We start from the raw sequence: 17,875 nt of genomic DNA on the forward strand, positions 1-17,875 counted from the left end.
GAGCATTGCTTTGTGCACAAACATATCCAGTAAATACAATTTAAATGCTTCAAAGTGTATAGGGGTGAGAAGCTTCTGGGAGCTCCTGGAGCATTTGAAAATGAAAAGGAAAAAAAGAGGGAAGATTCCCATGAATACCTCCTACCACAAGACTAACACAACAAGACACTGCTTAACATTTAGATCAAACACTATACTATATATCAAGGACACTGAGACTCACCAATACACAATCAAAATTTATGGCCTGATATATGATTAATCTGGCAACTTAATCACTTTTGGGCTTGCAGAATATGGAGGGGGAAATGGGGGGGAAATGGGGGAGAATGAGGGGGGAAATGAGGGGGGAATGAGGGGGGGAATGAGGGGGGAATATAGAGGGAAATGAGGAAATTTGAAAAATAGGGACTTCTAAAAAGTTGAAAAGAATAATTAGGGAAAAAAATCAAAAAAAAAATTCAGGAACTGTAGTGCCTTTAAAGTGCTTTCAGGATATATAATTATTTGCTAAATTGAGGAAGAAGTGATGGAGAAAAATGGAAAATACTTTCAGAGGCACGAGAAATAATGAGAACTGAATTGAGGGAAAGTCTGAAAATTGAATAGGAAAGTGAGGGGAAGCCTTGTAGCATTGTTATTTTCTGCTGTTCTGATTTTTCCCAATTCTTGGTCTCATTCCCAGCTGCTCCTCAATACTCCTGGAAGCTCCTGAAAGCTCCTGGGAGGGTCCAGGAGCAGCTGGGAGTGAGACCAAGAACAATCAGGAAAAATCAGAACAGCAGAAAATAACAATGCTACAAGGCTTCCCCTCACTTTCCTATTCAATTTTGAGACTTTCCCATCAATTCAGTTCTCATTATTTCTCGGATCTCCGAAAGTATTTTCCATTTTTCTCCATCATTTCTTCCTCAATTTTGCAAATAATTATATGTCCTGAAAGCACTTTAAAGGCACTATAGTTCCTGAATTTTTTTTGATTTTTTCCCTACATTTTTTTTTTCAACTTTTTAGAGACCAAAATTTTCCTCCCACTGCTCCTGGCACATTGCATACTCCTCACCACTCCCAGCTGCTCCTGAACCCCCTCCCAGGAGAACACTATTGGCTCCAGGAGTGCCCAATCTGCTGTTTTGTCTCCCACATGCTCCAGCCACTCTTGATGCTCCGGAGCATAACAGACTTTTGCTGATGTTGCTCACAAGAACCCAAAAAAAATAGACTCATTACTGTAATATTCTAATCTATTGGCCCATCACTCATTTTGTGCATGAAATCCCAACACAGAACCCACCACGCTGGACTGGGCCTAAAAAATATCGCATGAGGTTGAAGTTGATGAGTGAACATATCAAGTGTAATAACTGTGCAGCGCGATACCTCAATTAGTGAGGTATCAGCTGCTAGCGCAAGTCCGGTCCTTATATACATCTTGTAATGACTCTATGCCACTGAGGTGAAACATGAGTGGTAGACAACAAGTTGAAAACCGTCAGAAACCACCTCCACCTAATGTGGGCATTTAGTGTAATGGTAACACACTCTTGGTACCTATGCAGGGTTCTGTGGTTCGACTCCCAGAATGTCCATATTTTATGCATTAAGGTTCCTGAGACCACATGTACAAATTCCAACAAAAACAAAAGCGTGAAGACAAAGAGTCAAAGAGTTTGCCACCGTTCATGCCTCAAAGTGCCTTCCCAAAGCATGAATGTCCGGCCCGGGTGACTCCCTTGACCACCAGTGGCGTTGGGCTGCAACTTCTAACATCAAGGAATGCCAACGAGGCAGGAATATGCGGGTGTGCACATTGCTTCTATCTAATGTTACGAAGTCATAGAGGCTGGAGTCCTGCCTACACATTGCTATCACTCGAGAAAGAAAACCTCTTGTACTTTCATTCTTTACAGTCACCACTATAATACATGGTGTCTCAGGCATAATGGTACAAGTGCAAGAACGAAGTTGCAGTGGTGGGAATAACTTGTTAGCTGATGATGTAGAGATTCTGCAGTGTGCAATAGCACTAGATTGGCCTGGTACTGCAGCACTCCCAAACCCTATCAATATGGTCACACATGCAAAATAATATGTACATCACTAATCTTTTCCTGACCCAAATTTACCGTATCTTCCTATTCATCCCACTCCCAAGAAATTTTCAGATCATCCATCCCACTGCATATCCCCACCCTTATCTCTACGTCGCCTCTTCCTCTAAACTCCAAGGGAGGACCAACGAATGGCCAGACTTTGTTGGATATGCGCTGTGGGCAGATCAAGTCACTAGCCTATTCAGTTTTTTCCAAGTTATCCTCCCAGCCAAGATCGCCTCCAAGAGCTCCGTGTCCGAGTACATATCTCTCATAATCTCACATAGTTGTCCCTCTGTTCCAGGCTCAGCCCACACCTTCTCCTCAAATCCTCATCCATGCAAACATTCGTAATTGCATTCACAATGGCCTCTGAAAGCCTCTCCAAGTTCACACCCTCTGACCTGCCTCCTGTCATCACCGACCCAATCAGCAAACCAGTAAACCATATCTTGTAAACGGCAAACCCACCGCTTTCCATCCCACTCCCCCCAGACCTACTGCATACTCTTGGACAAGCTGGCATCACTAGAGCCTTTTCTTAGTCTTGACTCCTTTTCCTTTTTCGTTGGAACTTGTTTAGACAGCCAGCATTAAGTCCTGTCCAATGCGCTGCACGGGAACCAATATTGGGTGGTCAAATCCACACGTGAGCTGAGTACTTGTTGGTGGATGAAGTTGTTGAAGATGTGTAAGGCTTCATTCGGTATGAAGAAACAGGCCTGTTTCTTCCAGTTTTTCAATTCAATATTCTCTCTCATTTCTTCTACCTAAAGAAACACGCAATTTTTGTATTAAGAAACAGGAAGAAACAGACCAAAGAAACCTGTTTCTCCATACCGAACAAAGCCTAAAGAATCACAGCGGACCTGTGTTTGCGGCAATCGCCGTGCTGAACCCGATCAGTGATTGGTGCGATCATTGATGTTCAAGCTCTCCATAGTTCGATTGTGTGCAGACAGAGCGATCGGGCCAGCCATAACAACACAGAGCGATTTCTCTCTCTACCCCTCTTTTTTGGTGTGTAAATACTTTCATCATCAATTCTGGTTCCCCTGCTTCGACGAACTCGGCACTGTCCGAGAAACGCTCCATTCTGGGCGACTTCTGAGCATGCATTGTTTTCCACGGATATTAGACGAAAAATCTAGAGCTATTCGAGTAGGTGATACAGTGCGGGTTTTGAAAAGAGAACGGCATAGGTATATTAAAGGGTATTAAGCTCCAAGGCACATCTTCAAGTTGTATGTTTATTTGCGAGCTCCATCATCTGGTCGCAGCTGTCATGTCGTAATCCAATGTATGTAGCACCAAACAGGAGTACGAATGATACCTCCATCCCCGACCAGGGGTCACTTCGTGCAATGACCTAGGCAATCACGCCTTGCCAAGGATACCAGCTATAAAGGGTAGGATTTTATTTTGTTGACGTTTGTGGTTACGTAAGCCCCCGATCATGCTCCAGCCCAGGTTTCGAGCTGGGCACCTCACGCCTTGGAGCTTCAATCAACGCGTACCACGCCGGACGTTTCTCCCGTTGACTTCCACAGACCCCCAGAGGATTAAGGTCGTGAAGGATCTCCCGTGAGTTCAATAATTTTTGTTTGCCCAATATGCTAACCGAGCGTGTTCGTTCTGGTCCGGGGTGTGTATACTAAGGTATACGCAAAAGCAACTATACGATGTTGTGTCGGATGTGAATTCTTATCACCGTTTTGTTCCATACTGTACTGGGTCAAGAGTGGTTTCTAAACCACGTCAGGACGCGAAATCGAAGCATGACGAACCATATTTGATGGAGATGACGGTTGTATTTCTGAGCGTTCGACAGACGTATGTAAGTGAGGTATGGTTTAAACCATTTGAAAGTGTTCAGGTGTGTACTCCTTGCACCCACCCGAGCGAGCTAGATTAATGCGAGGAATGACTTCCGCAACAACCGTTACTAAGGCTGTGGCTGCTAGTGGAAACTCTGTCTTCAAATCCTTGCAGAGCATCTGGACCTTTCAGCCTCTTATTCCATCGGCAACATCGTCTTCTACAACGTCAAAGGCAACGACCTCATCCCCCTCGCTCGTTCCCAACGAGGTGAATCCGGTTTCTGCATTCTTAACTATCCATGTTATGCTGACTTGTACTTCTCACATTGGTTGCAAGTCCCCTCAAACACGCGTCTCCCTCGAAGTCATCTTCCATTTCCAGAATCCATTGCATGCCGCTCTCAGTAGAGCCTTTACGGACCAGATATCACACCCGATGATTGCAGCTTTTGAAGAACGATGTAAAGTCATCTATGGAACCCCTTCAAGCCAGACCCTCCCTCGGTCCACGTAACGTGCATCTTGAATTGGGTGGTAGCAACACCCCGTTTTGGAGGAGGCATGTTTATTTTCTTTACGTATTGAAAATTATCACTAATTGTTCTTCGCTCGCTAGGTACTGCATTCGGACGTTGATCCTTATTGGCATTGTGAGGTTGACCCGTCGCGGCGGCACTTTCCGCCAAATCGTCGATCTTTCCATCAAATTGGTGATGCCTCTTTCTCCCGTTGTGCCAAGGTTCTTTCTACCATCACGCACCTTTATTACACTGTCGCGGGCATTCTTCCCCCCTCTTCTTTTGTCCGCCGTGAGCACGCGTCATTGGCCAGCCACCGAACAAAACAAATTTCAACAGATTAGTGTAGGTAACTAATGTACAAGGGTCTCACCGGCTACAGCGCAAAGAGAAGTACTGAGGGGGAAGAAATGAAAAAATGTTAATTAGAAACGTTTCCACGCACTGGCTATTGGATATCGAGTCACTCGCACATGTCTCGATGACCAGCAACCTATGTTGAGAACGCGAGCGTGCCCTTCTATTAGAACGCCGATTTCGACCGAGATACACCGCGAATTCGAAGGGGCCATCGCCTTATCTCTGTTTGTAGATGAATCTTCTGTTAGTGCATAATTCGGGGGAATTGGCTCTGTAACTCAAACGCCGATTTTGAGATCGAGAGGCACCAAAGCGACGATGTAGCCATTGAGCAGTTCACCCTCTTGAAGTCCATGTTATCAGGTCGGGATATATAGACCTGGGGAGATCTGTTTGGGCTGCTTCTGGTTTACGCATGGGTGTGGTATGACGAGCCAGACATGTATGTGCATGTGGTAGCCCATGCGTGGATGGACTATATATAGCTTGATCATCACTGCTTGACTATTTTTGTTTGTCCGCATCTAAATCTCGCAAGCGACTCCATCCATCGAAGCTCAACGAGACAATGGCTTAGAATTAAGTCTCTCCCATTTTAATTTTCCCGCAGTGCCCTCATTCTGAAGTGGATCTTGCCTCCTGTTTGAAACTGAGCTTTCGGCATGACGATGGTGACAGTGCCATTGAGTGTGGCGTCCCTTCCCCACCTTGCATGTTCACCCAGTTCACGAGCAAGTGTACGTTAGTGCTAAAATTATAAGGGGAACGTTTGCTTCTTTCCTCGGCTCAATCTCAAGTCGTAGTTTCATCAAGTCTGTCTATTGACACACGCGATATCGCTAGGTGCCAACTGCATGCTGAGATTGAATATCGCTCGGACAGGGCGCGACGCCACTAAGTTTCCGATACCTCGAGCGCGAACGCCCATGGGTACCCGAACACTGTGGAGGGAACATCAAACGCAGGTTCTCACTTTCAGCCGCTCGGCATCACCGATGGCTTCCGTCTCTAGGTTGCCCATTTTTAACTTCCTGGATTTCTAGCGGGTCTCGCTGTAATTGAGGATTTCGAAGGCAATCAACGAATAATGAATTTGACCAACTCCGCTTACAAACTACAACTGGTGAAGGGCGTCTTCAGTGAAGTCACATGCCAAGGATCGGTGAATATTCAGGGACTGAATTCCAACGCCCAAAGACTAGTCCTTCGACCCAATCTTCCCTCCGTTGTCGCCCACAATGACTGGTATTCCGCGCCGCAGTGACCACATACCATGAATACTGATGGACATACTAGATATCCTTCAGGGTCCCAGTGCAACACAGTGGGGAGAGTCCGACCTATCGCATTCACCCATGATGTCGTCAGACGAACAACAATACCAACCCACCAAACCAGAGCCTCGATCACCAAGAATTAACAACTCTCCGTTGTCCAGTGATGTTGTTCAGAGCCGACAACCTGTCTATCCATATATTCCAGCCGATCGAACTCACCCCTCTGACGCATTCACGGGTTACTCTGAACCTGTCCCACCTGGATCACCAAACGTCACCATTCGTGGATTATACTCCAAAACCCAATTCGACACGCTCTCAATCCTTTCCAGAGTTTACACTCGCCCAAATCCAAAAATTGAGCTAGGGCCAGTGGACGATTCCGTTAGCTTTGTCGTGGTCGACGCAACTCGAGATGACTTTCCAGTTGTATATTGTTCTCAGAATTTCCACCGGCTGACTGGGTACAGAAGAGAAGAAATTGTTGGGAGAAATTGCGTGAGGCTTTTTCGCTTGACAATGTCTACCGCGGCCACCGGTCTTACTCTTTGTCGTTCTACTCATCTTTTAGCGGTTCTTACAATATCCACCTCCTGACGCACCGGGTGGCCAACTTGACCATTCAAGACATCGAAGCCCAGCCGTCGAGGCTTTCAAGCGCTCTCTGATGCTTGGTCAGGAATGTCAAGCCTCGTTAGTAAATTATCGTAAGTTCTGATCCATCACCTTGATTCATGTTCTAGGCATGACTGATTGTTTTCTGATCTTCCACACTCGTAGGGAGAGATGGAGAAGCTTTCCTAAACCTCATCTCTGTTGTTCCAATTCGGTGGAAGGAGAATGGCGAACAAAAAGAATACTACGTAGGTTTCCAAGTGGACGTGCGTAAGATTCTCTAGGCTCTAGCCAATCCCAAATCTGCATGCTTATTCATATCTTTGTCCCATTCCAGCTCAACGAGGTGCTGGGTCAAGATATCCCTGACGATGTAACTGCAATTGCTGCTGAAGCCGAGCGCGGTCCTGGAGATGAAGAATGGGCCGAAACGTGATGAAACGACCATCTCGGCACATTTCACCTTCTCCAACTTTAATATCGGCTCATGTCATACGCGTCCGTGCACTATGTAAATGCAAGGCTTTTCAGGTGTCGTTGTGGAAAGGTAGCATTATAGTATTAAAAGGAATCTGCATGTTGTACAATGTTGGAGGGTAATCACATCAGCAAAAATGAAATGACGTAGGCGAGAAGTGTCCATCATGAGCAAGCTTATGCAGTCTCATTCGTGCTTACAATTTGGTAGGCGTTGGATCGTGGTCCTCGCCCAACGAGACCAGGGATATAACGGCTGGCGAGATCTTTGATCTTGCCTTGGTGGGAACCCGTGTCATCGAACCTATCCTCTTCATCCTCGACCCGTCTTCGCCTCTCCATTGCTTTCTTGAATCCTTCTGGCGGGACATCATATAACTTCTCATACTCGACACCGATTTCCTTTCCCTTGGTCCAAAAATCCATGCAGTTTGATATTATCCCGGCATCAAAAGGATTGGGAGCTTTTCCAGCCCTAGCAAGACCATTGGCAGCTTTGCCCCTGGTGAAACGATCAAATCCAAGAACGTTGAGGAGGAAATTCCAACACCCGGCACCTCCATGGCTGTGACGGTGACCATGACCATGGGCATGAGCATGCAGGTGACCAGGGCCAAGATCGTCTTCTTCATTTGCCTCGTCAGCGTCCAAGTTCTGATAGCGATGTCCTTGCTGCATGAACAAGCTGGATCCTCGGCCACCCATATACCCGTAACGGCCCAAATTGGAGACTTCATATGTAGTCATCTGTCGCGCAATTTGGAAGAGTTGACCGGCGACCAAGACGACCGTCCATATAAGCTGTAGGCTTGCCCATGATACTACTGCTAAAACGAACGCAGCGTCGGATGATTCGGAGATGGAGCAAACTACAGGCCACGAGACGCAGACACTGTCGGAGGCTATGGGATTTGTGGGCGCGGGGAGTTGGTTAAAGTCTACCACAACGAATCAGTAGGCCTCAAAGGAGAGACGGCCTATACGCACAAGACCAGGCAAGCATGTCGAAACAAATGACACCAACCACAAGTGTTGTAATAAAAACAACGAACTGTCGGTGATTATTAACTCCCACTGTTTCGGACATTGAATATAAGTAGGTCGCATCTATGAAACGAGACATCGACATACCGCAATTCCATACCCACGGGCAGTGACTGGCAGTAGGACGTGCGTTCTAGCATGCATGGGGCAATAGTGCATAATTTACTCACTGGTCGAATCGCGCTGTGCAGCGGTTGCAGGCTCGACAATGCTTGGATCGCAATGGTTTTTGCGCCTAACGGTAATGTTCGGATGGCTGAACGTGCAAATGCGAATAAAATTACCAACCATACAGTCCACGCAGAACGTCATACCATTGAGCCGACCAGTGCTGGCTAATTCCTCAATGATCTAGGGAAGATATAAGCTAGGATCCATTGTAAGATCTTATAGTAGCGTACGGTGCGCAGTTCCGACTCGCTGGAGGGCTTTGGAGCACGGCCAGGGTCGAGAGTGACAGCTCGGAAGAAATTGTATGAACAAAGAAGGAAACAAATAGCGAAGGCGAGATGTAGGAAAGCTTGGCCTTCGGCATCTGAAATGACAATTGAAGGTTAAAACCCAATCAGCTGGATTAGCCGGGTCCTCTTACAAGGGGCTAGCCTCGTGAGCCACACCTCCCCAACCCATATCAAGCTGCCAGTGATGATAGATGCAAAGTAAGGACTTTGAACTAGCGAGTCAGTATAGGTTTTCATTTCCAGTATCACTCGCGCAACAATCTAAGGAACGATAGATGGAATTAGGAATTGTTCGGGCGACTGACTGCGATCACTCACATGGTGCATTCCGAAGAATTCTGCTGCCGCCAAAGGTACGCCGGTGTACCATGGTAGTAGAGAAATAGTCTTGAACTCCATGTAAAGAAATATTGTTGGAATTATGAAGATGGAAAGTTTCGTGTTCCGCTGTTGTGAAGATTAGCGGACATGTGTCAGCTGGTTAAAGAGACCATTCATGTACCTCATTTAACAATCTGGACTTCTTCCTCCCATCCGCGTCAAATCCGGCTTCCTCCAGGGCCTTCCTGTATGCCCCGATGCTTTTAAGCTCCAAGGCCATATCTCTGGCTGTCTTCCCTTGATCGTCCTTGGCATCAAGCTTTGCTCCAGCCTCAATGAGCTTTTTTATACACCACCGGTTCCCTCGCACAACGGCCCAGTGAAGAGGTGTCATTCCAGCATGATCTTTGGCATCAACACTGGCGCCGCTCTTGAGTAGAATATCGATCGAGATACCGTCCGCCTGATATGCTGCCCACATGAGAGCCGTGTGGCCCTGCACATCACCACTGTCAACCGCGATGGGCTGTTGAAGAATATAGAGCAATGCCATAACACTCGATGAATGAGTCACAATATGAAGCGTGTTGTACCCTTGCGAGTCCATGAGAGTGGGATCAGCATTGTGTGCAATCAGCAATTGGATAATGTAAAGCAAGCCGTTTCTAGGGAGAACACAGTCAAATTTAATTCGTCCTCCTTAAGCATAATTAAAAAGTACCTGGCAGCCCATTGCATTGGTGTGGCAACTAGATCACCGCCAACTGCGTCGACTTCAGCGCCTTGGTCAAGGAGAAATTGGCAGGCCGGCCGATGTGCATTTATTGCCGTCCAGTGCAAAGGGGTAATTTGATTCTCATCACGGTCCGTAGCTTTGGCTTTCCCAGAGTTAATGAAACGGGCAAGGAGTTCGACGTCCCCGCTTTGTGCTGCGGTGAAGATAGTCTACCAATAATTTGTGGCATACATGCCAAAATTCCGAGGTGTCAGTTTCTTCCGTGAAGAAAAAGGATAAACACCAGTAAGGCGTACCTCTTGTTCTGGGTTGGTCGGCGCTGCAGTCGCAGGAGCTGCGGAGGCTAACGAGGCCTCAACGGTTTCAGACGTTAAGGCAGTGTCCGCAACGGAAGCACTACTCAGGGGGAGCACTTTGAGCTCAGTTTCAGACATAGTGCACCAGTATCTCTGCCCGCTGCACTGAAGACCCGGGTGAAAAGATGGCAACTGGTCCTTGTGGAGTCGCAAGTGCTGGCTAATTTACTTCCGAACAGACCGTGAGAAAATGACGGGGATTTGCTTTCTTATTAGGATTCACAGCAAGCAAGCCACTTGCAAAATTATATACAACATAACCACCTCAACCGCGCGGTCTCGCAATTCTCCCTATCCCACCCATTACTTTCTCGACGACCCGACATGTCAAGCTGGTCCGCGATGTTCTTTCCAGTGTCCCTCTGCCTTCTACAGCAGAGGAATACATAGATGATCCCAGGAGCCCGTAATTTGCAATCGCGAATGTGTTCGATTCTTTGGTGTTTGATTCGTCTGACCCAGAAAGAGCCGCAGCGTCGGGAGGCTGGAAAGAATCGCTGGTGATGTCGTCAATTCCATGCAGGTGATTCGTATATAGCTCAGAAGTGGTGACGACGAGGCTCCGAGGCTCCAATAACAAGGTCAGAACAGGCTGTGGGTCAATTGATCGTCCACTTGAGGTCGCATCTTGGAATGAAATGCAGGCATCTGCAGAATGAACGGATCCGTCGGAATGAGTGGAGCAGTCTGGTCGATAGCGGTAGTAGTTCATGACAGTATGGGATCCCAATGAGATGGTTGCTACGACTGGGTAGTAGGAGGGACCATCCTCATGAGGCTATAGATTAGCATCAGAAACTGGTCCATGAAACCTCAGCGTCACTGACCATTATCCCGATACCTGCAGGGTACTGACCGGGGACTAGGTCAGAAACATCGGCGCTTTGGGGGGTAACCATCGTACCTCATTTAGGATGACATGATTGGGTGCTTTCTCGACACATGATGCCCGGTCAAAAACCCCAGTGTTCTTGAGTCGTGTGAGAAGATAAGGGCTTCCTCGCACACAAGAAGTGGGAGTGAGCCCCCTTTTCTAGAGGCCTGAGAGTCCAATACTCAACTAATCTCTCAGAAATGAGGGCATGGGTTCGGGCAACAGCGCATCCGACTTAAGATCAATATTACCACCTTCATAAAACCCCAAATGTTAAAGCATGAGCCAATAGCCGCACGTTTCCAATCCATCAAAAGCGACGAACCCCAAACCTGTAAGCTGTTACAGGATAAACGATAATTTGTCATTTAACATCATGGTGTTCATACCGTCTATGTGAGACCTCCCTCCATTTAGGTCTTGGAGTTTCCGATATCTTTCGTCGTTATGGCCATGCTACTTAGGATCTCCAATCGTAAACAGATATGCTCTCGTTGAGCTCACCTTCCTCAAGAGATACTCCTCTTCTTCCGCAGAAATAAAGTTGGGCACATAGTATGCGGCATTAACGCTACAAGGGACTCTGTGTTCCTCGATTGCCTTCATAAGCCCTTCAGCCATTCCGCTTTATACTTAAACAGCGGCGTAACGCAGGACGTAGGCCGCTAAAGAGGGGTTGGTCACCTGCCTAGGACGTAGGTGTTCCCTAGGAATGTATATGTCAGTTCTGGTGGCTGTACGAGTGTGTCTGAATGACGAAGCGACCACTCGTCGACTATGCGAGTTCGTCGGAAGATGAAACGGGGACAGGAAAGGGAATCAGTGCCACCACTGGGGACTCCCCTGAGGCTAGACAGCTAAAGAAACAGTTGGTTCTTTCGCTCGTTTCGTCGAAGCCTCATTCATTGCTCTCACTGACAGGAAACGTCTACCTCCCTTGTCAGATGCTGTCTCCCCGCCTCGTAAGCAAATGAATGGGTGGTAGTGCGATTTCTACACATGTCTGAGTAGTTTTTAGCGCCCTTACCCGATCCCGCTGCCCACCAAGGACGAATACGGGCTCAGCCCCATGTCGAGGGCCAATGGGCTGCTCATGTCTACGTCCCAATTCCGCTTTCAGGCTGCCCCTTGAACCTGCGTAAATTGCTCCACAGACTGTCAAAAGAGGCGCTCACTGGAGTCCCCGAGCTGTACCCATTTCTCGAATTTGATGGCATGCGTCTTTCGTCTGAGAAACAGGAAGAGCTTCACATCTCCCTTTCACGTCCCATATTCCTTCGCGCACACCAAAGAGAAGGATTGAAGAAAGCTGTCAAGCGAGTTGCTCACTCTTCAAAGCGGTTGGTTGCTTCGATTTTAAAGGACTTGCTTGCTGAGATGGCTCTGAAGGTTCCAGGCGTCGTTCTCGCGTTTGACGGTTTTCCGCAACGATGAAGGGACACGAGCATTCTTAAGTATCGAAGTTGGGGCAGGCTATGACCAGGCAAGCACTTGGGGTAACCAATATTTGCTCGATTGGATTGACGATTCATAATTAATGCCAGTTCCGAGGACTGGCTGACGGCCTGACTAACATCCTCGCCTATATTCGACAGAAGGAATACTACACTACTCCAAGATTTCACGCATCCATTGCATGGGCTCTACTTTCGGGTGCGCCACCCTATCAGCCAATCGATGTCTCGGGGACAAGCCCTGGCGATAAAATAACACAGGATAACTTAGATCGTCTTCACGCACCAGACATTCAACGTGGATCTCCCCTAGAGGAGGCCTCTGCAACAGCCAGGTCGTTCCCGTCCGTTTCCTGTATACCAAACAGCTTTATTGATAGACTGGAGCGGGAGTTCGGTGATGAATTGCGACGTGTAGGGAGGCTGGATATTGATCGGGTGTCTGTGAAGATAGGGAAGGAAGTCTTCACATGGGGGCTGCGGGATTAAATTGTACTCGTCCGAAACCAGCATACATATGCACCCAAGACTTAGTTTAGTCCTGCGGTTTCTACATATTGGGGTACCCCGTGTTCAGTTTTTAGCTTGAACTCCGAGGAGTGTGGTACGATCGAAGCGGCTCCCGTCGCTTTCTCCCATGTTTTCTGACCTCCTCATTCGCTGGCTGCGGACTGACGGCTTGACGTCGTATTGACATCACGTCGGACGCAAATCTTGCCCACTCGCGTCCACCTCCATCGTGCTTAAGCCTCGCTCTCACCGTTTGGGACCACTGCCAGTCCAAGTGGTAGGCCCCCCATCCGTCCTTCCAGGTTTCATTGCCTTCACTCGCTTCACATCAGTCAGTGGCTTCAACCTACTGGACGGCCGCGCCTCAGTCTCAGCCAAGAATCACTCTCATCTGGGGCGCTGCGGACTTTAGCCTCTGGACGTTATTCTGATGTATGGCGTTCCAGCAGTGGAATACAGTGTCCTGTCCGTCGGCCCTCACCCTCATTGTGAATCACCACTTCCAGGAGACTGCTCAGCAATGCCCATTCGACACTTTCGCTGGCCTTAGCTGCCTTTGGTTTGTGAGTTTTTCACATTCGGCATCGTACTGTGTCAAACATGTGAGGATGACTGGTGCTGCACCACCGACGTTCAACAAATGTAACGGAATCTGCAACTTTGTTTATACTGAGTGCTGACAACCCCGAGTCCAATACGCGTCCCCCACGTCCTTCCCCAAGGATGTAGACTTTGTAATTAATATTCTCATTTGAGATGTTTCCGATCACCTTCTGGAGCGAACTACCTGAAAGAGCTTTTAGTGCTAGAAGAATCGTACAAAGAATTGAATGCGACAGAACAGATGGCAATACGTAAGAGTTTCCAGTATAGATACCCATGTCAGCCACAATAAACAATCGCACAATTTCAATCATGCTCAGCGATAATATGAACAGCTCCAACGTATTGCTTCAATGCTGCAGAATCCTTCATGATGAAATTTTAGGTGACCTCCAGAGTTTCCAATCCCCTACTCCGCGTGTAAAGGCGTCGCACCAAAGTCCGGAGTTGCGAAACCTCGTTTCTATCATCCCCATCATTCAAATCAGTAACTGGTGTCCGTAAAACCAAGTGCCTTAATCCCAGAAAAGCACTCGACTCGCGGGGTTTAGTCTCCCTTAGAAGCAGGCTTAGGAAGTGGGTGATGGTGCGGATTTGGCCAAATCCAAGTTCATTGAGCGATTGGTTCGCTATTGCTGACAACCCCACCAATGGATGCAGCATGTGTTCATCACGTCGGAAGATCGGGGACCGAGAACGCACAAATCCATCTAGCCATAGGTATGACCTCGCTCTTAACTAAACTTGTAGATTCATCATAAGATTCAATCCGAAGGGTGCGTATTTCGCATGCTTTGATCTGCTCCAAAAGGTGCGCCACTATGAGGAGATCATGAAACAAAACGTGAAATTCTCGGAGATTAGGGAGATGGACTGGGGCCATGTCCGGTCCCGGGAATGCAGGTTCAAAAGTACCACAATGCATATGGAAAGTGTGCAGCTGTGGACAGTCACTGTCATCATGATGACATCGTCCATGAAGCCGTCTTTCGAAACCAAAGACTGGACATTCATGACCTGCTCCGAAAAAGTGTACCTTAGGATTACCCCCGAGAGATGAAGTTCGGTGGGGCGAGGAAACTTCTTCGTGTCTCTCAGTATGGACCTCCCTAACAGGTTGACAGCGGCCAGGATCGAGAGATTGGTGAACTGGAGGCTATTTCTTATAGCTAGCTGCACCCATACTGACTGAGTGACCTGGCTCTCCAATTGCATAGAGAGACACGTCACTCGCGTGGCGAACTCTTCGCTGGCGATCCATAATGGAATCGCATCAACCGAACTACCAGACAAGTGTGGCCTACGAAGGGTGACTTGTATTTTCGTGGCCTCGAAAGCCTGAAGTAGGCTCGAGAGCTCCACTTCGATACTCCGGAGAGGAGAGAATCAGCGATTTCCACGAGGAGCAAACCAGCAATAGATCCTCCGGAAGCACCCGGTTATCATCAGCAAAGACCCTTGAAAGGATATTGCGTAGGATTTCGGGTGGGAGGGAAAATATGGGAGACAGAATATTTTGGAGGGTGCTGTGACGGCGCACCATCTTCTTTTTGAACTCCTGGAACTTTTGCGCAATAGTGCCCATACGAGCGATTGGTTTATCCATTAGATGCAGATGATCCTTTGTGTGTGTGCTCTATCATCTTGGCGCGCTTGGATAGAGGGTGCTGAAGAAGAGGCATAGCATCGACGACACTCGCAGACATTTAGTGCATCTGGGAGCGTGTCCACCTCATTTATCATAGCGGGAAGGTCAGATATCCCACGTGAAGGCTCGATTTCGAGCTCGTGGTGCTAATTCGTGCAAACACGGAGGTCTCCGAGCTCGAACGCCAACTTCCAAAAGTGTTCCTTTATTTGTTTGTTTCGAGACAACTGTCCAAGCTGTGGCAAACTTAAATCCGCTGGTCACCTGCCTACTTAAATCCAGCTAAAAATGTCTTCAATCCTTCCCAGTGGGCGCGCTATAACGAGGAAGGCTGCATTCGACACTTGGGATGCCTCGATCACCAAGGTTTCTGACATCGTTGCAGAGTTTGAATGTCACAGTGATGTGCTTCACCCTTTGTGCACACCAGAGCATACATTGGACGGTGACTTAAGCCAGAAACTATCCCCTTCACACCCTGGGATGTCATTGGAGGAAGCTTGTGAGTATGTCTCAGCCGTTCATCCGCTCGCGATAGACATGCCTCATGCCACAGACCGTCACCTCGACGAGAAGATGGTGGAACTGGAGAAAATAGAGGTGCGAATCGCCTGCGTTGAGCTTCTTTCGCATTATTCACTATAATCTTTGTCTCCAGCAACGCATGATGCGTGCACGACGTGAGCTGTTAGGGCTTCGTAATAGCTCCTTGCACCTTGTTCCCGGTAATATTCTTCGTTCCACTTTCCCAATATATAAATTGACTTATAGCATAGCAAACAAACTGCTACCTGAAATTCTATCTTACATATTTCTTCTTGGCGTTGAACAAGCGGAATATGACCTGGACATGGCGGAATCCGACTCCGAGAGTGAGGAAGGAGAACCAGCCTTGGACCCAATCCCATTTAATCTCCTCGTATCGCAAGTGTGCAGACGATGGAGGACAATTGCTATCAATACGGCTACTTTGGTGAGTCCGATTCGGTGCATATCTCGCCCAAATTTGTCCGCTGACTCGCTACAGTGGACTCATATCGACTTTTCTGATCATCCGCCTCACAACCTGACACGACTCTTTCTTGCACGATCCAAAGGAGCTATTCTGGGCGTCAACCTTACTCTGACTGACATCGACGACCTAGAGAGTGAGGCACACATCACCGAGGGAATGGACATCCTCGGCGAGCATGTCTCAAAAATCGGTTCTCTTACTGTCGATGCAGCTACAGACATGCAGCTTGATCTCCTCCTTACGGCATTTCTGCAGAGATGTGAGCCGCAGCCAGGGACTCATGATCAGACTCGGGCAGCTCTGCGGAAGCTGAAGTTGGTAGACGTCTCCGGCTCAGGGTATGCTTTAACGCCAAACATATCTCGGGAACGTCTTCCCTTCGTGTTTCAGACCCTGCGAGGCCTAGATGATGTCACATTGGAGGGGACATCGCTGCCTTGGCACAGTCCGGCGTTCGAAGGACTGAAGCGATTACACCTAGTGGGATTGGGAACCGATGCCCTGCCATTTGAGGATGAGTTTGTCAACATTATCCAGAATTGTCCTTTATTGGAAAAGCTGAAGCTCGAAGAGGCAGGCCTCACCCTTGAAAATAGTTCTGACATCGTTAAAATGCGGCGCCAAACGCATCCAATTGACCTTCATCGACTCGATTCATTACATCTTTCTACGTTGTCATGGAATGAGATGGAGTTCATTCTCCACCTCATCAATGCTCCAAACTTGAAAAGCCTGTGGATTGATACGCCCACGGAGAGCGTGAATCCGGATGGTACTATTGTCGACGAGGGACAGGAAATTGAAGGTCTTCCCCGAGACGAACATGTGCTGAAAACCGTTGCGGTATTCATCAACCGCTCTCAAGCAGACACCTTTGAGAGCTCCTCTTTGCACACCCTACACATCGAATCCTTTGACACCACTATAACAGCTGACGACGATACAAACCCACATTTAATGGAAGTGTTGAAGGCTGTCCCTAATCTTAACACCCTCGAGCTTTGTGAGATTGCGGTCGGAGATGTTGTTTTGGAATCTCTTTCTGCCGTTACACCAACTCCATCTGTGCCAGGCTCCCCATCAAAACCCCCTTCCAAGGCGCCTTCAATGTCTACATCGATATCTAGTATCGTCAGCGAGCAAATCCCGTCACCTTCCATCTACCCCCCTCCAACATCGTTTGCGCAGTATGAATTCGATGAAGATGATGACGATGACGAGGATTGGGCTGACGAAGATACGATGGAGGTTGACCATGATAGTTCCACCCCCCACCAAGATCACATCCCGAGTCCGCGCCCGAAGAAAATCATCCCAATTTGTCCGTCACTCCAAGTTCTCAAGCTTGAGTTGATTCACGACATTACCCGAGAAGCTTTGAGGGTTGGTAAGAGCCTAGGTCTTAATCTGTTGGTTACTTAACCTCACGCTTCCTCAGTGCTAGCCAACCGAAATAACCGGGGTATGCCTTTGATATTGAAACTGAGCGATATGTTTGGGGAGGTTCTCGAAGAGCTTCAAGTGGAATTCGAACCACTTTGCCGCTGTGAGCCTAGTTTGATCATTATTCCATCCCTTACACTCATGCCTCGACATAGCCTTATCTATCCAACATGATGGAAATATCTACTAAGTTACCACTGCACCGATGCATAATTCCTCTACCACATCTAACCATAGATGGACTTCCTAA

The 17,875-nt window shown here is 47.9% G+C and overlaps 6 protein-coding genes and 1 non-coding gene across 7 annotated transcripts; 4 read left to right on the forward strand and 3 right to left on the reverse strand.

The window, feature by feature from the left end:
- The first annotated feature begins 1,516 nt into the window (after positions 1 to 1,516).
- Positions 1,517 to 1,589, forward strand: EI90DRAFT_t333. The gene has a single exon. It is a non-coding gene; the product is annotated as a tRNA-Thr (tRNA).
- A 2,155-nt stretch (positions 1,590 to 3,744) lies between these two features.
- On the forward strand, positions 3,745 to 4,427 carry EI90DRAFT_2956949 (cyclase/dehydrase; the record flags this gene model as incomplete). The annotated part of the gene is made up of 3 exons (XM_039055444.1): positions 3,745 to 3,969; positions 4,044 to 4,181; positions 4,251 to 4,427. Coding segments are annotated over 3 exons (540 nt in total), but the record flags the coding sequence as incomplete, so codon positions are not given.
- A 2,780-nt stretch (positions 4,428 to 7,207) lies between these two features.
- EI90DRAFT_3101786 (DHHC palmitoyltransferase-domain-containing protein) lies at positions 7,208 to 8,683 on the reverse strand. The gene is made up of 6 exons (XM_039062575.1): positions 8,606 to 8,683; positions 8,493 to 8,555; positions 8,375 to 8,439; positions 8,292 to 8,317; positions 8,148 to 8,234; positions 7,208 to 8,098 (listed from the first exon to the last, which is right to left on the reverse strand). Exons 2-6 carry the CDS (start codon positions 8,514 to 8,516, stop codon positions 7,338 to 7,340), a joined length of 963 nt encoding a protein of 320 aa, XP_038907583.1. The 5' UTR covers positions 8,517 to 8,555; positions 8,606 to 8,683; the 3' UTR covers positions 7,208 to 7,337.
- On the reverse strand, positions 8,494 to 8,901 carry EI90DRAFT_3101789 (uncharacterized protein). Its single transcript, XM_039062576.1, has 3 exons — positions 8,797 to 8,901; positions 8,606 to 8,739; positions 8,494 to 8,555 (listed from the first exon to the last, which is right to left on the reverse strand). Exons 1-3 carry the CDS (start codon positions 8,832 to 8,834, stop codon positions 8,548 to 8,550), a joined length of 180 nt encoding a protein of 59 aa, XP_038907584.1. The 5' UTR covers positions 8,835 to 8,901; the 3' UTR covers positions 8,494 to 8,547.
- A 1,442-nt stretch (positions 8,902 to 10,343) lies between these two features.
- On the reverse strand, positions 10,344 to 11,688 carry EI90DRAFT_2983359 (uncharacterized protein; the record flags this gene model as incomplete). Its single annotated transcript, XM_039055993.1, has 7 exons — positions 11,457 to 11,688; positions 11,342 to 11,388; positions 11,278 to 11,291; positions 11,140 to 11,206; positions 10,983 to 11,073; positions 10,906 to 10,929; positions 10,344 to 10,856 (listed from the first exon to the last, which is right to left on the reverse strand). Exons 1-7 carry the CDS (start codon positions 11,571 to 11,573, stop codon positions 10,344 to 10,346), a joined length of 873 nt encoding a protein of 290 aa, XP_038907585.1. The 5' UTR covers positions 11,574 to 11,688.
- A 16-nt stretch (positions 11,689 to 11,704) lies between these two features.
- On the forward strand, positions 11,705 to 12,895 carry EI90DRAFT_3139793 (uncharacterized protein; the record flags this gene model as incomplete). The annotated part of the gene is made up of 5 exons (XM_039064942.1): positions 11,705 to 11,820; positions 11,874 to 11,914; positions 11,971 to 12,292; positions 12,342 to 12,414; positions 12,497 to 12,895. The coding sequence occupies 5 exons, from the start codon at positions 11,705 to 11,707 to the stop codon at positions 12,893 to 12,895; spliced, it is 951 nt and encodes a 316-aa protein (XP_038907586.1).
- Positions 12,896 to 15,526: 2,631 nt separating this feature from the next.
- Positions 15,527 to 17,723, forward strand: EI90DRAFT_1243860 (uncharacterized protein). The gene is made up of 8 exons (XM_039051589.1): positions 15,527 to 15,533; positions 15,598 to 15,673; positions 15,744 to 15,767; positions 15,826 to 15,892; positions 15,944 to 16,039; positions 16,097 to 16,140; positions 16,195 to 17,565; positions 17,621 to 17,723. Exons 3-8 carry the CDS (start codon positions 15,744 to 15,746, stop codon positions 17,624 to 17,626), a joined length of 1,608 nt encoding a protein of 535 aa, XP_038907587.1. The 5' UTR covers positions 15,527 to 15,533; positions 15,598 to 15,673; the 3' UTR covers positions 17,627 to 17,723.
- The last annotated feature ends 152 nt before the right edge of the window (positions 17,724 to 17,875 follow it).

The sequence above is a fragment of the Cantharellus anzutake genome (genome assembly GCF_015039405.1).
Source record: "Cantharellus anzutake strain C23 chromosome Unknown EI90scaffold_284, whole genome shotgun sequence".
NCBI lineage: Eukaryota > Fungi > Basidiomycota > Agaricomycetes > Cantharellales > Hydnaceae > Cantharellus > Cantharellus anzutake.